The 21,471-nt window shown below is 42.1% G+C and overlaps 1 protein-coding gene across 1 annotated transcript; it reads right to left on the bottom strand.

Annotated features, from left to right (window-relative positions):
* Window positions 1–2,641: 2,641 nt before the first annotated feature.
* Window positions 2,642–20,840, bottom strand: CD180 (CD180 molecule). The gene is made up of 3 exons (XM_032279364.1): window positions 20,568–20,840; window positions 8,938–9,104; window positions 2,642–7,370 (listed from the first exon to the last, which is right to left on the bottom strand). The coding sequence occupies exons 1-3, from the start codon at window positions 20,655–20,657 to the stop codon at window positions 5,642–5,644; spliced, it is 1,986 nt and encodes a 661-aa protein (XP_032135255.1). The 5' UTR covers window positions 20,658–20,840; the 3' UTR covers window positions 2,642–5,641.
* Between the last annotated feature and the right edge of the window lie 631 nt (window positions 20,841–21,471).

The raw sequence follows: 21,471 nt of genomic DNA, 5'->3' as shown, positions 1-21,471 counted from the left end.
AAAAATAAATCAAGAGAAAACACAAAGCATTAGAAAAACACTGTCTTCAGTACCTGTACATTCTCACAGTCTATAATCTCTTTGTTTTATATCTTTTTAAAAGCAAAAGTTTTCCTTAAAAAAAATTTAATTTTTCTCCTTATTGTCTATAACTAGTCATTGAAGACATGTTGCAAATATATAGATAAGAAGAAAGTACTTGAATCACTGAAATCCTACCAGCCACTCTGTTTCTTTAACTTACTGGTATTTTGTTTTGTTTTGTTTTGCTGAATAATGAAATAACAGTGGGCATGCCCTTCAGCCCACTCTTCTGCTCTTCCGCCTGTGTCACCAAAACACCTGGAGTTTGTTCTAGGTCCTGCTGCTTACTGCACAGAAAGCCAATCCCTGAGACATCAGGTATCACCAAGGAAGAAGGCTATAATTGGGTGCTGCAGCAGAAGAGATTGGGAGCTCAGTCTCAAATCCATCTCCTGACCAACTAAACCAGGGGTTTATATAGCATATATTAACAATGTATAAAGTGTAACAATATGTAAGGAAAAATGTGAGGGACAGGTGATTCTTATTGGGAAGCATGAGAAATAGTGATATAAAAAATGTAACAATATGTAAGAAAACAGGAATTTGGGAGGGGCAAGGAAGCAATCATAGTGAATGAGGGGTGTGGCATCTGGTGTGGCAATCTGGTTTCAGTTCTTCGATACTTTTTGTGAGAGGTGTGAGGTCCTTTCCTAAGAAAGGAACTCCTCAAATAAACATGTTTCAAGCTTGAACAGCAGAAGGGTCCATATCTATGCTTATCAAAAAAGCAACTGTCTATGTAACTCTTGGGCCAGTTTCACTTGAATATTAACACAAATATATTTTGATGTTTATAAGGGGCTTAACATGCTTCTGTAATATGTGTAATGGCTGCATGGTGTTTCATTATACGTTTGGGCCATACCACTTTCTTTCTGCATGTGTGCACATGTGTGTGTTAGAGGGCCTCAGGTGCAGATCATGGAGGCCAGCTCTTCTGTTCTTGGCACATCAACCTTGGCCTATCCTAAGATTCATTTAATTATCTCAATAGTCCCTTCCATTCCCCACCACCACCCCATAAACAATTATGTCGATGGTTTATCTTTTTGGTTTTGTTCCTGCAAAATATATGTATCATTGTTTTTATGCATCCTTTTTTAAGTTATGTAGATGACCATGTTAATATATTATTTTGTTTTTTTCCCCCATTAAGTTCTATATGTTTACGATTCAGCTACATTGCTATAGCTGCAGCTAATCCACTGCTTCTAATTACTGCATAGCGCCCTGTCTTGAGCTTCTTTCCCATTTTACCTGCCTACTTCCTAGTGCAGGACACTGACGTTGCTGTGAACTTTCCCCTCCACAAATAATGCTGCAATGAATATCTTTGTGGACATATGATGCTTTCTTGGGCTACAACCTCAGAGCAGCTTGTGGGTAATATACTTGATTTGATTCATTGTTGCCAGATGGTCCTAGAATGGCTGTACCAATCTACACCCCCGTAATCAGGGCATGTAGTTCCTGAAACCACACAGCCACAACTACACTATCACTCAGCTTTCTCTTTTTGCCAGTCCAACAAATATAAACATTTATCTCATTTTAACTTGTATTTCTCTGATTGCTAATAGAACCAACATGTTTTTAGTGTTAAGTTGTTACACCTAAGAGCATGGAATATCTGCACATGTATTCAGGTCATCTAATAGACTTAATCATTTATCTATTGTTGCACACTTAGGTTCTCTCTAAGGAAGAGAGAAAGAGAAAAAGGGAGACCCAATTTATTTGGAAAACCCATTAATCAACATGAAGGGTGGAGGAGGAGATGGAATGGATGCTCTGGTGGCCACTTGTCCTCTGCTTACCTTTGCAGGATCCAGCTAAGAGCTCAGAGAACATTAACCAAAGATGGGGAGGATTGGAGGTTGGTGTTCAATGAACTTCACTGCTTAATCATTCATGAGCAATAACAGCTTTGAAATAGAATATGTAAATTAATTCTTACCTTCATCAAGTTCCACGGTATTCAAAAAATGATTTCAAATTGCCAATAGCTAGGATAAGGTAGAGTGGGTAGGGGTGGGTGGGAGAGCAGGGTGGCTTTAGGAGCGGGGCCTTGGAGTCTGGCGCTGTCGGCAGAAGGGACTAATGAGCTGCTTGACCAAGACATTTCACCCTTGAATTTGAGGGTTCCTTAGTGCTTTTCCCCCATTTTCTTAGGAAATTTCCTCTTATGGGATATAAAGCAATTCTCCAGCTCATTTGACTCATGGGGCCTAACATATGCTTCTGCTATTGCTTGATAACATTAAGATAAGGGAAAGATTTTACATAGCTGAGAGTCCAGGGCCAATCCCAGTCTAACAGAATCCCAATATCTAGGGGTGAAGCACTGGAACCTGTTTTGTAAAGAAGCCCCGGATTATTCTGTTGTTAAACTGCAATAGCCCACTGGGCTCATCCATTCCTCCACAGCCTTCAGGCTAACTCCTACCATGTTAGACCTTCACACTCTTAATGTGTCAGGCCATCAACTCCAGCCCAACACCCGGGACACCCCCAGTCATGACTTGCTAAGAAACAACCACACCCCCTCTTGCTATAATTCAAGTTTCTATTCAGCATTCAGGGCCAAACAATGTCAGCCACCCATCTTGCACACTATACTAATATAGGAAAACATTCTAGAGCCGCTTGTTTCATTCTTTTGTAGGTATCAAAATTGCAAACGACACTGATAGTTGGACACATAAGAATGCAATGACGGTTTTCTGTCTTGGAATTTTGTAGATAATGCCTGGGTTCAGGGCTGTGCTGTACTCGGTTAGTGGCTGCTGGCACAGGGTAAGATGTAATTCTCTCTCAGATTGTAGGAGTTGCAGCTCATGCAAAGAGTCCTCTGTGATGGAGGCAGTCAGCTTTTATGAACTTCAATGATATTTGTTTCAGTACCCGTTGAAATGCAGGGTCAGCTCACTGAGCTACATCATGCAATAATAACACATTTTTATAGGAGTAGCTTGTCAGAGCAGCAACAACATGCAATACATAAAACCAATAAACACACCATGTTACGGATTCTATCCTAGTAAACAGGATAAGGCAATAAAATTGACAGCAGCCATCAAAAAGCTCCCTTTCTGACTTTGTGGGGTGAATTTACTGTTGGTTAAAACAGAGGAGCTGTCACAAAGCCTTAGATCAGTTCTGGAGCAGCAAGCTGCATCACATAGAAGAAGGGAGTGGGCCTGAGAAGGGAAAGCAGGATGGACCATTATGCTTTGCTAAGGCTTGGGCCTCTTTCATTGTCTTGTTTTTCCAAGTTACATATTAAATATTATGGAGGGCACTACGTCTGTGGGTCGATAAATCAGTAATTAATATATTCCATCTGCAGTTTAAATCCCTAAGGCAAGAAAGAGCTTACATCTGACGGAATATGCAGGAACTCAATGGGTTGGTGCTAAGACTGGATTCTTAGAGTGTGGACCTTCCACACTCTAAGATGGGAAAAGGAGGGGGAATACGTTTATAACTAAGAATAGGGAGGGGTTTTACATCGAATCATTTGGCTGGGGATGCAGAGCCAACCTCAGTCCAACAGAATCTCAGTATCTGAGGGTGAGGCCTGGGAATCTGCTTTGTACAGACTTTCCTAAAACATTCCAGTGAAAAACATGTGGGAGGCCCAGGAAACAGTGGAGATGTCAGGAGCAAGAGTCAGTAGGATGGGCATGGTGGCAGAACTAGAAGCCATCAAGGCTCAGGGATTAAGACATACTAAAACTATTTTGAGTCCTTACTATGTTCCAGGCATGTTCTAGGACATCCTTGGGCAAAGACCCTCTCATGGAGCTTGTGTGTGGGAGAGACAAGACAGGTTAATTAAAACAAATGAAGAAGGTAATTCCAAACACTGGTAAGCATTATCAAAATGATAAAACCCAGTGCTATGAGAGTGAATTGGGTGATGCATAGAGGCTGCTTTGGATTAGCTAGGTCAGAGAAGCGCTCTCTGAGAGAAGAAAATATTAGCACTGAAATCTGAAGGAGATGAGGGCACGAGCCATTTGGAGGCCAGTAGCAGCATCTTCCAGGCAAAGGAAAAAGCAAATTCCAAGGCCGAAAATCCCTGAGCAGGGAAAAGCTTCACCCACTCCTGTTCCCTGCCTGTCTTGCTTTTCCTGGGGGTGAAGAGACAGAGGATGACCTCCGAGTTTCCACTCTGTTCTGATGTCCCACTAGTATGCCCTCAACCTAAGGGCAAATATATTCTGGTTGGTTTGATCAATTTTTACTTTGATAGTCTATCAGAATTTCATAACTATAAGTTACCATCTCTATCGCTACCGTAAAATTGGGTATGGATCTGAATCCAGGCCTTATCAATGCACTCCTTGAGTCCGGGAACTCCGGCACAGCTTGTCTGGCAATGAAGACTTCAGAGGATAGAAGCCTGTGCGATATGGCCCTTTAGGCCTAAGTCATGACATTGCTCTTTGCCTCTCTTCATTCAATGGTCCAGGTCCCTGTACATTGCTGGTGTGACCTTTGCTGACATCCCCAGCCTCAACAGAAACCACTTCTCACTAAGCCAGCTTTACTGTGTTCCCAACAGCTAGCATGCACGGATGTCTTCTTCCTAGTTTTCATGTAAATGTGCTATTTCAAATGTTCTCTGAATCAAACAGGCTTTTAAGGGCCAGCCTGAGAACCGAACCACCATTTATCTCACAGTTCTGCTGGGAAAGCATCTTCTAAGAACCGAACGGCTGAATGAGAAGCGTGTTTTGGATCACAGCCCACCTGCAAGTTAGGATCTGTAAGGTAAGAGCCAGAACACCAGATAGGTAGAGAGAGCTTATCTCTGCCTATTTTCTGAACTGAGTGAGGCAACTGTGGCAGAAATTCTAAACCTTGGGGGTGGGTTCTTTTTTTTTATAGCCATTCACACCCTAGGGGCATTATAGAGACCTACAGGCCTAAGGATTAAGAAGATGAATGGAGTCTATTTGATACCAAGTTTCATTTCTGTCTTTTCTTTTAAATTTATTGTGTTTTTCTTTTTTTATTTAAAATAAGCATGAAGATTTTGTCTCCAGCTAAGTTTCCCAAATGGCTACATTACTGAGAATTCAGACCCAAGCACAATGCTATGGGTGGGGGTGGGGTGGGGAGGTAGCAGGGCTGGCTTCCACTCTGCCAAATTGTGGGGGCTGATGATCTCCTTTCAGGGGCAGGGTGTGGGGTGCTGGGAGGGATGTCGGTGAGTAGAAGGGTGACAGCCTCCCCGTGGGTGACTCCCAGCTGGCAGTTCTTGCCCAGCCCCTCCCTCTGCTTCCTCCCACCTCCCACACGTGGAAAGGGCTCTGCGCCTCTCACAGCAGCGTCTGGACCTCTCGCCTGAGTCGGTGTCCTTGCCTAAAGGTTTGTTAGCTCTGGGACTCACAGGAACAAGAAGTTCAGAAAGGCACAGTGAGTCCCTGCCCAGCTCCAGGAACCAACCGGAAAAGTCTGGTCTGGTCACCAGCAGATGACAGTTCCTTCACTTACAGCAATTTTGCTAAGCACATTTCTTTGCTTTCTCTGAAAACCTTCAGCACTAAATGTGTTGGTATTTCCACCTGAGAAGGCATTTAACTGCAAAAAAGAGCAGAATAGTGAACAATAATAAAAATACTGTGAGAAAGAAAATGCCCACGACTGTAATCCCACAGGACAGCTTGACGTCAGATAGCTTAACTCCCCTTAGAGGCGGCGGGTTTGCGCACATGGTCTCCTCTGAGCCTTCAAGTTTGTGCAGGTTTTCTTTGTACCACGTTAAGAAATGAATATTTGAGCAAGTGCAGTCCAGGGGATTGTGACTCAAGTTAATGGTGCTCTGCTGGGACAAGATGGGGAGGAGATGGGATGAGATGACGTTAATGCTGTTGGCAGCCAGATTGAGGTAGATTCCCTTAAGATGGCCAAGAGAATCAATGCTGTCGCATGTCAGGCTGTTGTGGCTTAAGTCTACATGGCTTATATTTTCCAGGCTGTAGAATGCTTGCCGGTCTATGGAGAGGAGATCACAGGAGGATAAAATCAGAATCTCCAAGCTGCCCACGCTCTGAAGCAGGTTGGTCTTCATGATAGTCCCATCTTGAAAGTGATTCCCTTTTAAGCTGAGATGCCGGAGAGCTGGTAGGCCTGCTAGAAGTTGCTGATTGCTGGTATCAAGGAAGCAGTAGGTGAGATTCAGAACTTGCAGGAAATGAAGGTTTTGGAAGGGACTTTGTGGACCATTAATGTGTAAGCGGGTAAATGCCAAATCCAGGAGTTCCAGCTGAGGACATTCCTTGAATGCCTGACTCTGGAGACCAAGAGGCTCATTGTAGCTCAGGTTCAAGGTTTGCAAATGGGACAGGTTTCTGAGTTGTAGACTGCAGCAGTCAGAAGCCTCTATGTCATTATGGCTTAAATCAAGTGTCTGAAGGTTTCCTAGTTTCTCCAAACAGCCAACACCGAGGTTAAGTTTCCTCATGTTGCCTCTGATGTGGAGGTGTATAAGGGAGGGGAAATTGGCAGCATTGATTTGACACAATTGGTCAAAATGGTTTACACTAAGAACTAATTTCTTGAGCAAGTTCAGACCCTTAATCCCAGAGGGTAACCCTGCCAAGTGAGTTGCTGTCAGATCCAGTTCCTGGATTTGGGTGAAGCACTGAAATGTGGTGGATGAGAAGTCAGAGAAATGGTGTTTCTGCAGGTTGAGGCTCTCAACAGACATTTCACAGAGTCCTTTGAGCATGGCTGAACTAATATCTTTGTCATCAGTGTCATCAAACACTCCCAGCCAGAGGGACTGAGTAGTAGAGTTCTGCAGACCATTGAATATAACAGACAAATCTGAAGTTCCTCCAAAGTTCAAACTTTGGAAGACTGTTGAATTAAAAGCTCCAAGCTCAATACCTTTAACATCATTGCCATTGAAGTTCAGACTTAAGTTGGTGGCCTGCTCCAGAGACTGCATGTCTTCTCTAGAGAGGTACTGTATAGCATTATTCTGAAAATCCAGTACTTTCAGATTCCGTGCTGGGAAGTCTTTGGGGAGCTTAATGGAGGAAATATGGTTGCTTCCAAGATACAAGCTTTCCAAGTTTTCCAGATTGTGCACTGGAATAAACTCGAGATTGGATATTCCCGTTTGGATTAAGAAAAGATGCTTCAGTGACTTGGGGCCATTAAGTGACGTTTCTGCCATGAATATCAAAGGATTTCCAGTTAACACAAGTGTGCTCAATTGATGATGGCTTTGAAAAGTGTCTTCATGTATCCAGTTAATCTGGCACCTTGAAAAGATAATCGTATTTAACAATAATTAATTTGAAAAAAGAAAAACCTTCACAGTGACACACATTAACAAGGCCATCTTTTACTCATTCAAAATCAAACATAAAAACTTTCTTCAGTATCAACAGATGGCCTATTGAAGGAATTAATGAATAGCCTCACTTCTGAACACTCTGATTTAGATTTTTTTCCAGGTGCCTCACCCATTAGGTTGAACCTCAGAGATTTGTGCCTGTATTCTAAAGAACCATGGGTCATTTGATTGTGGGCAAAAATCAAACTATTATTTACTGTTTTAAGTAATACAAAATATACCATATAGAATGCATAATAGATAATATATGAATATAGGATATAAAATATATAAATACAAAAATCTGTGCCGTCCCGGGCAAGTTACATCTTTTCTCAACCTCTGTATATGCATCTGAGAAAACCATCCTGGTATTCCACCTAAAAATACTGGAGTACACATACACACGCACACACACACATACACAGATGGCCTCCTCATCTAACCATAAGTTGGATGATAATATGCACCACGGAACCTCACAGTGGTGGCTGTAAAGATGAAGCGGTACTATGGATTTGGACATTCTGTCCACAGAAGCTGAAGGTGAAGGACAAAATAGAAGAAGCAGAACTGCTGTGAGGGGTGCAGACTGCATGTACATGCAGAGCCTGACCCCCTTACACACACACACACACACACACACACACACACGCACACACTGTCCAGCCCTTTCATTTTCTTATTTTCTTTATCTTTTTTTTTGAGACAGAGTCTCGCTCTGTTGCCTAGGCTGCAGTGCAGTGGCACGATCTTGGCTCACTGCAACCTCTGCCTCCTGGGTTAAAGCAATTCTCCTGCCCCAGCCTCCTGAGTAGCTGGGATTACAGGCACGTGCCACCATGCCCAGCTAACTTTTTGTATTTCTGGTAGAGTCAGAGTTTCACCATGCTGGCCAAGCTGGTCTCGAACTCCTGACCTCATGATCTACCCACCTTGGACTCCCAAAGTGCTGGGATTACAGGCATGAGCCACCATGCCCAGCTTCTTCCCTTATTTTCTTGTGATACTTCTGCCTACTGGTTCTCAAACTCTGGCTCAGCATGTGGAATCTCAATTCTGCCACTGTAACAAAATAATGGAACTCATTTTCCAATTTGTAGGGGGGAATAGTAGACAGTGTGCTTTTCTCCTCAAAAGTTTTCTTAAATGTCATTACCCAAAAATACACTATGCCAAAATTTAGCGTAGTTTAGCATCTGATTTAGTACAAGATTATTTTCATTTTTATCATCAGTATTCCTTAGAACTGCTTCAACAGTACTACTAGTAGATGCAACTAGTTTGAGAGCAATTCACTTTATTCTCCACTGGTGATGTTTATTTAAATTACATTTCACCCACAGAAATAGAAGTATTTCATGGGAAGGTTTAAACATGAGTATAAGCAGATTGTCCCTGGGCCCCAAAAGAAGGGTCCTGCAAATAAATTGAACACATACTGTATTTTTATTTAAGTAAAACATCTTATATTAAATAACTCAGATACATACCTAGTTAAATCCAAAAAGGTAAGATTAATGAGTCTCTTGAAGGTTCTATTATGAAGTGTAGGCAAAAAATTAAAGCCAAATTCCAGAAATTCTGTCGTGTTTGGTAGAGCATCAGGGATTTCACTGAGACCTAAATTTTCACAGTTATATGTTTTGTTGGCTTCTTTCTGGTGGGAGAAACAAGGTAAATAAACATTAGACTTAATAATTTAATTGACTAGCTAGCAAAATTATATGTTTTACCTTCCAAGCAGCAATCATACTTCTAGTGATCTTTACCAAATATACACTTGCCAAAAACAAGATGATATATGCACATTATTAACTGTAGTGCCTTTTTGTAATAACAAGATTGACAATAACCAGACTATTCATCAATATAGGACTACTTAAACAAAACATAGTACATTCACAAAATGAAATTCTCTGAAGCTGAAAAAAATCTTCATATATTGATATGGAGTGATATACAGGGTCTATTTCAAGGTGAAAAAAGCAAAGTGCAGAGCAATATACATAGTGTATATAGTATACAGTATGTAGGATACTGTACAGAGTATGACTTTTGTGTAAGAAAGGTATGCGTGAATTTTCCTACATTTGTTAAAACAAAGCATGCAAAAACTCAAAAACTGATTGTCTTTAAGAAGAAGGAAGAGACCAGATAGAGGAGCAGGGAGAGATGTGAGACTTCTCTGAATGCACTTTGTTTTACAGTTTTAATTTTGGTTGAATGGAAGTGTTTAATTTCAGTTTGAAACAAACAAATCAACCGTAGATAAACATCACCAAAATAAGATAATCAAATATTGCATACTTTCTGATGTGGTACAATGTGAGGTATGCATTGTCTATGAAGTATTCTTGCCAAAAAAAAAAAAAATTAAACTTGAAACTCATCAAGATTTCAGGTTTAACTTCACATCTCAAAGTGATACGGTGGATTTAAGTTAAATAACACCATAAGGTAGCAATCCACCAATTGCAGAATGTGGGACATTCTGTAGAACAACTGACTTTGTTTCATTAGTGTGTGTATGTGTGTGTGTGTTTGTGTGAGAGAGAGTGACAGAGAAAGAGAGACAATGAGAGAGAGAGAGAGAATAAGAGAGGAGATAGTGCTTGTTAAAAGACACAGAGCCAAGACTTGGAACCAACCCATCAATGATAGACTGGATAAAGAAAATGTGGCACATATACACCATGGAATACTATGCAGCCATAAAAAAGGATGAGTTCATGTCCTTTGCAGGGATGTGGATGAAGCTGGAAACCATTATTCTCAGCAAACTAACACAGGAACAGAAAACCAAACACCACACGTTCTCACTCATAAGTGGGAGTTGAACAATGAGAACACATGGACACAGGGAGAGGAACATCACACACTGGGCCAACTGAGGGGTGGAGGGCTAGGGAAGGGATAGCATTAGGAGAAATACCTAAAGTAGATGACAGATTGGTGAGTGCAGCAAACCTCCATGGCACATGTATACCTATGTACAAACCCACACGTTCTGCACATGTACCCGAGAACTTAAAGTATAATTTAAAAAAAAAAGACACAAATGTAAAATCCACTTAAGAGACATACCATCAAATAATAGAGTAGCCCTCATTTAGATTCTGATCCCAATAAAGTAGTTCAAAAAGACATTTTATAGACTGTCAGGGAACTTTGAATGAGGAAAGAATTCAGTGATATTAAGGAAGTCTTGATTATGTTAATGATAGTGGACTCGTGATTATGTAAAAGAAATGTTCTTATTCTTTTGAGATGCATATTTAAATATTTAGGAATAAAACAGCATGATGTTTGGAATTGGCTTTAAAATACTTTGGCAAAAAAGGAGGAGAGGATTGTAGAGATGAAGTGAGTAGGCAAAACGCTGATGATTGTCGAATATTGAGGTTCTTTGCTACTATTTTTGTATAGCTTAACTTTTTTTCTTAACACAATGCTTAAAAATTAGCAGGGTGGCATAGACCTGAGGCCTTGCAATCTTGATGTATGAATTCATTTTAGATCTCTGGATTTGCAGGCTGCTGATACCAGAGCGTAGTCTTTTGGGCACAACCCTAAACATAAGTGGAGAGAACTTCCTCATCCTGTGCCCCAGGGTAGTCACGGATTCTGAAGCCTGCCAATCATGTCCTAACACAAGTTATATGTTGAAATAAGTAGGTAAAAATGGGAAGTGGTTGTTTAGAAGCCTATAGAACTGTGGGGTCATTATATATCTGGCTAATGCTTTAGAATAAAGATTAGTGGGGGCAGATGGGAAGGTCTAAGGGAGCAGGTATGAAAGTCTGATGGAGTATATTTTGCCTGCAGAGTCTCCTTGGGAAGACATAAATGATCTCCAGGGAAAGTTCTTGCTATGCTTTGAATATGTCCACCAAAGTTCATGTGCTGAAAACTTAATTGCCATTGTAGTAGTAAGAGATGAGGCTTTTGGGAAGTGATAGGATCATGAAGACTCCACCCTCATGAATGAATTAGTGCCATTATTGCAGAGTGTGTTATTTATCACGGGACTGGACTCCTGATAAAAGGGTGAGTTAGGCCTCCATTTGCTCTGTCCGCGTGCTTGCTTATACCTTATTCCATGGAATCACACAGCAAGAAGACCCTCACCAGATACCAGAGCCATATTCTTGGGCTTCCCAGCTCCCACCTATGGTAAATAAATGACTTTTCTATACAAATTACCCAGCCTGTGGCATTCTGTGATAGCAGCAGGAAACCAAGTAAGACAGTGCCTGAGAGGCACAAGAACACCTACATCCCAGACCTTGGGCCAGCTCTCAGATGATCTCAGGCTCCAGGTGAGTTCATCCAACCTTCCAGACCCTGCCTTTCCCAGACACACAGGGGCTCACTAGACGCCCCACTGAGACTTCCCTGGCCTGGAAAAGATCTGTTCTGTTAAACTCCAGATCAGCGGCTTTTCTCATGCTGAGATGAAAACAGCTCTGCTTAGTTGGAAACAGAACTGCACATATTCTGCTTTGCTCTGAAGCAGAAGGCTTTTGAGATGTCACCACTGTAACCTCATTTTCTTTCACTCTAATTTCTGCTTAGCGATGCACTTTTTTGTAGCTGCAGAACATGCTCATATACAGAAAGTCCCCAGTTTTCCTCGATATTGTGACAACATTATAACTGTCACTGATGAAAATGCTTTATTTATATTTCCTTGTAATTTATTCTTCATTTTATAGACCCAAAGTCCGCCAGGCACTGCCACAAATCCACACAATGTCCTTGAAATGCATACTTTGCATTTAAAACTTAGATTTAGCTGACTGGCAGGGAAAAAAACCACGTGTTGCCAGACCTACCCTCAGTGCCCATGAATATGGACGACCCAGAGAGAATATGCATGTGCAGCTGCTGCCCCCATAGTTGCAAAGGTGCTGATTAGCTTGGAGGAGACATTTGTATGTTCTGGTCTCCTTTGGCATAACCGATGTCACATACGGTTGGAGAAAAGGGACTTCCTCAATTTTCTCATTCTGCTCTGGCCCGACAGCAAAAGGCTCAATGCTGTCAATTCCCTGCTTCTCCTGAATATATGAGTGCCAACGACACCGAAATTATTCTGTGCCTGAGCCTCTTGTGTGCTTTCCTAAGCACTTTACTGCACTAATGTGATGCAGAAGATTGAGACTTCAGGAGGAGCGCTACTAAGCCGGTGGCCTCAGTGAGTTCCTTGCAAATAGAAAGAAGGTAAATGAAGTAGCTTGGTTTCAACCCAGTGAAAAACAGAATGAGTGGGTGATGCTACCAAGGAGTATCAGGAAGGCCACCGTGAGTCTGTGCCATAATATTGAATCATCTCTAGTTAGGTGTAAATGGCCATTGATCCTCTGCCTTTGATTTCTAGGAAAAAGAAGCAAGTGACAAGAAATGCAGCTGACAGAAGAATTTAGAAACCAAACACATTTTAGAGAATGTCTAAGACTCAACATACACGTGGCCCTTCCCTTATAGTTTCTGTAATCACAATTGTATCATCAAAATGGCCACGATGCTAGAGATACCAAATCACCACATGCTCTGGAATCATCTAGGAAGCATTAGCTTGTTTTCAGCCTATTGTAATTTTTTAAGGCAGAAAGTACACACACATGCATGCACACACACACTATTATTCACATTCTTTTGGATTGAGAGTACAATACCGACATCATGACCTTTAAGCCCTAAACACCTCAGTTTATATATCCTAAAAACAAGGATATTATAGGACTACAGTGCCATTATGAAATTCCGGATGTTTAACATTGATACAATGTTCTTATCCAACATACTGTCTATATCCAAATTTTGCCAATTGTCCCACTATTGTTCTTTACAGTAATTTTTGTTTTTCCAATTCAGGATCACACATTGCATTTAGTTGTCATATCTCCTTTGACTTCTTTAAACTGAGACAGTTCCTCAGCTTTTCCTTGTCTTTCAGTCGTGAATATTTTTTGAAGAATACAGGCTCATATTGTGCAGAATGTCCCAAGTAATGGGTTTGTATGTTTCTCATGATTTGACTCTGGTTATACATTTTTGGTAGTAATGTTGCATTAATACGGGTGTGTTATTTTCCCTATCAAGATTGAAATCAAACTTTTTTGAGCATGAGTTCTGATTCCCAGGCTTCCAGAACAGCAGAATGGTAATGCAACAGAGAGTGAAAGGATGGGACGCAAAGAAACACTGGGCCCAAGCAGATGGCACGGCCACCGCCAGGACCACGTGCTTCTGTTGCTTTTTCCAGGCAGATAACCACTGCTGTTGCAGTTTCTCTGATCTCCACCTGACCATTTCCTATAGACCCAGCCTTCTCTTCCTAGAGAAGTCTAGAAATGTGGTCAATTTCCAAACTCCCCTTTGCACTTCTCTGATTCTGCTGGCTCCACTGCAGACTGGACTTCTTGATGTGAACTCATGCAGACAGCAGAGCTGCAGCAAGGTCACGTGGTATTTATGACAATTACCTCATTCCTGTCACTATTCTATGTCCAGGGGCATTTGCACTGTGACCCACTGTGCACTGGGACCTGTGTCATCCATTTTGTCTCTAGCTCTGCCTCAGAGCTGTGCTCCCAGAGCTACATCTGTATTTGCAATCCTTTTTCCCTCTAGGTATTCATTTGCATTTTTTCAATCAGGCTCTTATTTTCCTCCTTTCTGCTGTATATCTAACTCCCCCTCATCCCACTGTATTTTCCCTCCTTGCAAGTGTTGAAACATTTTCTAATTTAGAACTCTTTGAATTTCACTCAAGTGCTTATTCTCACCTTTTCAGATTTCTCATCTGCACTTGACACATGCAGCAGCCAGCCCCCCATGCATGAAGAGTCTGGGACACTGACCTCCAACCCTTCCTCATTAATCATGCCTCCATCCGAGGTAGAGCAATTTCGACTGAACCAAATCCCACAGCAACAATTACTCTCTGAAAACAAAGCAAACACTCCCTAGAGAGCACATCCCTATAACTTTGTTGTCAATCTTATTCCTCCAGGCCAAGGACATTCCAGTTGCATGCACTTTGTTTTCTGTTTGTCTGTAAAGTCAGACTGCTTGGGTTCAAATCCTAGCTCTCAACCACCAAGCTGTGTTCTCTGAGACTCCCTTTTCCTCAACTGTAGATTGAGGTTAGTAATTTTACCTTGCAAGTTTACTGTGAAGATTAATGTGATAATGTGTGTCAGCACTAAACAAGGGAATTTAGTGTTTAACTGGATCTTCACAGCTTTACATCATTATCAAAAGATATTGGGAAGCCCTTGTGTCTATCAACTTGGGTTCCATTCCCAAAAAAGAGCTCTGCTAACGAGTCCCCCTTTATCCCTCACCTAGGGACTGAAGGACTCTCTTCTATTGTAGTATGGAGGGAAAAGGATGGCCAGGCTGAGCTCACTTGAAAAGGGAAGGCATGCCCACATTCCCAAATAACTATTTCAAGAGTGCATCTAAAATGATGCCACAATCCAAATCACAGAACACTGAATTGCAGCTACTCTTTGCATATTTGTCAGCTTCCAAAGACTTGATATGGGTCCTAATATTTTTGCTTAAGTCACATATATACAGGGACACACATTCACAGAAAGAGAAACAGAAAGAGAAAGAAAACATGTAGCATTTGACAATGGAAGAATCTATGTAGACTACATAATCATCTTAGAACCTGTAGGTAGGCTTGAATATTTTTCCAAACAAAACGTTTTATTTAAAAACTAATCTTGACTACTACTTGTATGCAAAAAACAAAAACAATTTAGATGGATCTAAATGTGAAACCTAGAAATAGAAAACAAATAAAACAATAAAGCTGCTAGAAGAAATATGGGATAATATCAAACCCTTGAGGTAGGCAAAAATTTCTTAAACAGGACAGAAATTTACTGAAAAGTCAGAAAAAAATAGTAAGTTGAGGTTTATTAAAATTAAGAACTTTGGTTCAGCAAAGGACACCAATAGGAAAGTGGAAAAACAAGCCACAGAGTGAGAGAGGTATTTGCAATCTGATGAAGGATTTATATCCACATTACATAAAGAACTCCTACAAATGAATAAAAAAAAGGCAACCCAAGTGAAAGTGAGCAAAACACTTCAACAGGCATTTCACACACACAAGAAATAATATGCAAATGAGTGATTAAAGTACAAAAAGGTACTCAATTTAGTTGTTCACCAGGAAAATATAAGTTAACACCCAGTGAAATACCAATACCCACTTATCAGCATGGCTAACATTTTAAAAGCAAACAATACAAAATGTTAGTGAGGCTTTGGAGCAATTAGAACTCATGTACATTGCCGCTGAGTATAAACTGATACTGACGCTTTAAAAACTGGCAATATCTATTAAAGTTTAAACATATGTTTACCCATGATCAAATATACCCACTCCTATACCTAATAAACATTTGTACATCTGTTTATTAAAGATATAGACAAGAATGTCCAAAGCAGCATCATTCATAATAGCCAAAAAATTGGAAACATCACAAATGCTCATTGGCAGTAGAATGAATAAATCGATGGTGGCTCACTGATAATCATCAGAGTAACATTCAGCAATAAAAATGAATAAATGATTGCTGCATACACGAATAAGTCACAAATTTAATGTTGAACCAGAAAAAAAGCCAGACACAAAAGAGTACACACTGTATGGTCCCATGTATATAAAGTTCAAGACCAGGCAAAACTAGTTTCTGGTGATGGAAGCTGGAATACTGGATGCTTTCAGGGGCTAATGACAGGGAGCAGGCATGCGGAGGGCTTCTGAGGTGCTGAGAATTTTCTACCTCTTGATCTGTGTGATGGTAACGTGGATGTGTTCACATGGTGAAAACGCATTTAACTGCACACCTATGACTTGTGAACTTTTCTGTATGTATGTTTTATTTCGACAAAAAGTTTGTTAAGCTCAAAACAAAAACCTTTTTTTTAGGCTAGGGCTTACAGACAAATGTGAACTGAAAGCGCCAGCCAATCCTTCAAATTGAATCCTCTGTTAGGCCTTTCTTGCACTGTTATAAAGAAATACCCAACACTGGGTAATTTATAAAGGAAAGAGGTCTAATTGGCTCACTGCTTCACAGACTCTACAGGAAACACAGTGCTGGCATCGGCTTGGCCTTGGGGAGGACTTGGGACTCTTGCAATCATGGCAGAAGGCAGAGGGGGAGGAGGCAGGCACACTGCATGGTGAAAGCAGGAGAGAAAATTACAGGGAAGTGCCACTCTTTTCAATGACCAGATCTCAGGTGAATTCATTATCACCAAGATAGCACCAAGCCGTGAGGAAGCTGCCCCAACACACCTCCCAGCAGGCCTCACCTCCAGCACTGGGGATTACAACTCAACTTGAGATCTGGGCAGGGACACAGCTCCAAACTCTATCAGATCCCAGCTGGCTAACTGGGCCTAAGTTTTAAATACAGCCAAGCAGCCAGTTGCTGACTAGAGGTCACATGTGTACTGTGAGTTTCTGAAAACCCTCATGTCTGCTTAATTTTGGAACTTTCAATTCTCATCTGAACAAACTAGTCAAGTCTCCGCTTTATCAACCAGTCAGGGCTCAGCTGCACCAGCCAATCAGAACTAAGCAAGTTTGAATGCTTCTGTTGCATAAATGAATCTGATTGGGGACCTGAGTGGGAAATCTCTCTACATAGAAGCCAAATTCCATATTTGTCCTCTGGAATGCACCTTTCAAAGGCTATGCATCAAAAGCTGCAGTCTCCTCAGTTTGCAAACTGTTCATTGGAATAAAGTCTCCTTCCTCAAATTCCTCTTCAGAGAACTTTTGTTCACAGGCTTAATAGGGTAATGGTGGTCACATGAACATGCAGACACTATGCATGAGCTGAAGGGGGAAGAAGAAAAGAGGAAAGGAAACCAGCGGGGAAGGGTGGGTAAAGTTGGGGGTGATTTATACTTGAAAAAGGCCAAACCCTTAAGTCAAAGGCAAGAGTTTATTCTCTTAACCACCCTTCTTTTTATCCCTTGCCAGCAGCCTGGAAGTTCCACACTGTCAGGAATAAGTTCCATTTGTCTTTGCATCCTCCAGCTCCCTCCCTGGTATCCACACAGTAGCAAGGGTTCTGTAAACAGCCTTAGATCTTGCTCTTGAGAACTCACACATGATGGATGAAACAAAAGAAAATACAGACCCAGTGCTAACTGAATAGCTCACAAGTTCATTTAAAATCAAACTTCTTTCAGAGGGACAGCTGCAGGAAGGTTGTTGTTATGGAAGTGTTCAGCTTCATCTGGCTTATCCAAAAAGGAAAGCCTTTGCTACCACACAGGGCCAGGCCAGCAGACCCTAGAACCCTGAACACCACTCCTGAGACATGAATAGCACCGAAGGCCCCAGAACAGGCAGCCAAAGGACTAGGCCTTCCACTGATGCAAGGATTTCAGAGTTAAACTTGTAGGTGTATAAGAGTGGGGCATTTAAAATAGCCTGTTTTCCAATGAGCTGGAATTAAATGCGTATATTATCCCATCAGAGGCTCTCACTAGGAGGTGATAACCTATGTCCCTGATCACTGAGGGGATGGTGTCCTCATTCGTACCCACTTGTCATGCCTCCCACATGTCTGTATGACATTGACCTGAAACCACCTTTGCAAAATTATGACAGAGAAATATGACATAGTTGACTCCATCTTACTTCTAACCTCCAATCTCTCCTTGGTCATTCTTGTGTGTAGACCAAGCTGAATTTGGGACATATTTATAGTTTAACCTTAAAGCAAGGATAATAGCCCTTCTTAAAATGAAAGCACCTTTATAAAGCTAATGAAAGGCTCCCAGGTTAGCATTATAAAAGGGGCTTGAATTCTGCTAAGATGTTGGCACAGTTACTCCTTACTGTTCGGGAGTCATGTGACTAGAGGTCACAAGATTTGTGACTTCCCTAATTACTTCTATAGAGAACATCACTATTATAGAACCTAAGAATTTTTTTTGAGATATCTTTCAGACTAACCCCACCCAGACTCCTGGCTTAACTCATCCTGTGGCCCTACCCAAAGGTGGACATGAGAACCATCTTCCAAAACCTTATGACTTCATCCCCAACCAATCAACATTTGCCATTCCCGTGTCCCCTGCCCACCAAACTGTCTTGAAAACCGCTAATCTCCAAGACTTTGAAGTGACTGAGTAATAACTCTGTCTTCCACCTGGTGTGGCCCGTCTCACATCAATGAAACTTTCTTTACTGCAATGCCGTAGTCTCTGTGGATTGATTTTGTCTGTGCAGTGGGCAGGAAGACCTTGTTGGGCAATTATAGACCTTCCAACCTGAAGGATGAGAAGACAGCCTTCTGGGTCTGATAAAAACTTCTCACTCTTCCCCTTCTGTTATGGGCTGAATTTTCTCTCCCCCACCATCAAATTCATACGTTGAAGTCCTAACCCCCAGGACCTCATAATGTAACTGCATTTAGAGATAGGACCTTTAAATAGGTCATTAAAATAAGCTGAGGTCATATAGGTGGGCCTTAATCTGATCTGACTGGATTCCTTAAAAGATGAGGAAATTTGGACACACAAGAGGACACCAGGGACACTCATGCACAGAGGAAAGGCCATGATAGGACACAGAGAGAAGATGACCATCTGCAGGCCAAGGAGTGAGGGCACAGAAGAAGCAAACTCTGCCAACACCTTGATCTTGAAATTCCAGCCTCCAGCACGGTGAGACAATCTATTTCTCTTGTTTAAGCTACCCAATCTGTGGTAATTGTTTTTTGTTGTTGTTTGTTTTTTGGTATATTTTTTGTTTGTTTGTTCTGAGATGGAGTCTTGCTCTGTCACCTAGGCTGGAGTGTAGTGGCACATTCATGGCTCACTACAACCTCTACTTCCCGGGTTTGAGTGATTCTCCTGCCTCAGCCTCCTGAATAGTTGGGATTACAGGCATATGCCACCACACCCAGCTAATATTTGTATTTTTAGTAGAGATGGGGTTTCACCATGTTGCCCAGGCTGGTCTTGAACTCCTGGTCTCAAGCCATCCATCCATCTTGGCCTCCCAAAATGTTGGGATTACGGGCGTGAACCACCACGCTCGGCCCAGTCTGTGGCATTTGTTATGACGGCCCGAGCAAACCAACACATGCCTTCCCAGCTTTATTTCTCATGGGCATGGTGCCTCCTCCTGGCCTGCTGCTGATTCCTAATGCCAGACCAACAAGGCTTTGCTCACCCAGTTTTGAGCCTTACCCCAGTGCTGGCTTTGCTCTGCTCTTCCTTATCCTTCTGGCCTCCTTTCTAATACTGCCCCAGGGCAACTCCACATCTGGCTACTCCTGGCTCTTACTCTTAAGCCCAACCCAGACCAGCAGCCACCAAGACCCATTGTCCCTCCTGTATGCAGCCTTTGTCTGACAGGCCACGTGGTACTGAACACTTGTGGGATCAGAGAAAGCAAGAGGAAGTTTGAGGCATTTTAGAGGATGGCAAGAGACGGAGGCCTTTCTCCTTTCTCTTCACCCCCTCCAAGAGCTTCCCACAGGTTGATAAATATTGTTATGGTCCAAAACAGAAGGTGTAATTTGGCTATATTCTCAGATTTTACTCCTGTGGGTGAGTAAAACAGATGGAGGGCTGTCCAAGTCGAGGAGAAAGCCAGACTCATTCAGAATGATCTTTTCAATGCTCTGAAGCCTGGAACAGACTTGTCTTTACTAATTCTCACCCTGAGAGCCAGGAGACCAAAGGACTCATTGGGATAGCCCCATGTGACAGTGGGGATGTTAAACCAACAGCTCCCCCAGGGTGAGTCAGGCTTAGGGGTCTGCTTTGTGCACAGAGACCCTGTTGATGTCTTATGACCCGCTTGGGATTATTTGGGGGAAATTGAAAAAGAGAAAAAAATCTCATTGCTTCCTATTAAGATGCCACCAGATGATCTCCTGGCTGAGCTCTTTGGCTTCTTTCTCACAATAATAAAATATATATATATATATATACACCTCATTTCGTTTTTAAAGACAGTGTATATTGAAATGCCAAAGCTCAGATTGGACTGCATGCTAAATCTCAAAATTTTCAGACGGTTTAATCTGGATAAAGACAAACAGTTTGGACTCACCTCAATGCACATCTGATCCAAGGAGGTGATGACTTTACAGCTGGCAGAAAACAGCACCACCAAAAAGAAGCAGCTGCAGTCAAAAGCCATTGTAGGACCAGTGCAATCCCAGCGTGTTGGGTTTACCTAATGCTTGGAGCTGAGAAACTATGAAGGCCCTGAAGCTATCAAGCTATGAAGGTGCTGGCAATTTGGCAGCCAGAGAGGTAGTCAGAAGGGTGATCTTGGAGCAAGAAATGCTGTTGACTGCTCAGCATTCTGTGACTCTGTCCTTCAAAAAAAAAAAAAAAAGGAAGTCTCTTTTGCATACCACCCATCTTTGCCAAAAATAACTGAGGACCCAGCCCCAGAATGGCCCAGTGCATTTCCTGCCACTGAGCATGAATCAGTTGTGCAGTCCCTTTGGGCTGATCACACAGACTCATTGTGATGGTTCCAATTGACTTTATGTCGACTTCAAGCATTTGGCCAACTCCAACAGCTCTGGTCCTTTTCCCTGAGAAGGCTGTGGAAGCTCTGCCCACCAAGGAGGTCACTTTCTTAGTTATCCTAGGTGAGTGAGTAGAAGAGGTGTTAGAGAACATTGGAAGGGGCAGAGCACTCTGTGTGGGCAGATTAAAGAACTGATCCCTTCATGGCACCTGCTGAGCTGGGAGCTGGAGCAAGAGGAAGCAGGCTTGAGAATGTATCTGCTCCTTGAGGCTCAGCTGCTGCCTTGGCCACCTTGGCTATCCCCACCTTGGCCATCCCCACCTCTGGTCTTTGTGTAGGAGGAAGATGATTTCATCTCTTGACCTGGTGGTTCAGGCTTGTTAAAGCAGTTGGGGTGAACTCCCCTCTTGTTCCTTCCTAACCTGGCCTGGGGAAGGAGGAAACACTGCTATAGACAGAGCAGCCTGGCTAG

Source organism: Sapajus apella, unplaced genomic scaffold (assembly GCF_009761245.1).
Source record: "Sapajus apella isolate SASKATOON/1434 unplaced genomic scaffold, GSC_monkey_1.0 scaffold1, whole genome shotgun sequence".
NCBI lineage: Eukaryota > Metazoa > Chordata > Mammalia > Primates > Cebidae > Sapajus > Sapajus apella.
This window is presented reverse-complemented; position numbering and strand designations above follow the sequence as displayed.

Excerpts from the sequence above, each read along its gene's own strand:
- CD180 (XM_032279364.1), bottom strand. The coding sequence starts at position 20,657 with ATGGCTTTTGACTGCAGCTGCTTCTTTTTGGTGGTGCTGTTTTCTGCC. Across the intron at positions 9,105-20,567 it reads TGGATCAGATGTGCATTGAG|AAAGAAGCCAACAAAACATA; the intron begins GTGAGTCCAAAC and ends TTCTCCCACCAG. Across the intron at positions 7,371-8,937 it reads ACCTTTTTGGATTTAACTAG|GTGCCAGATTAACTGGATAC; the intron begins GTATGTATCTGA and ends TATCTTTTCAAG.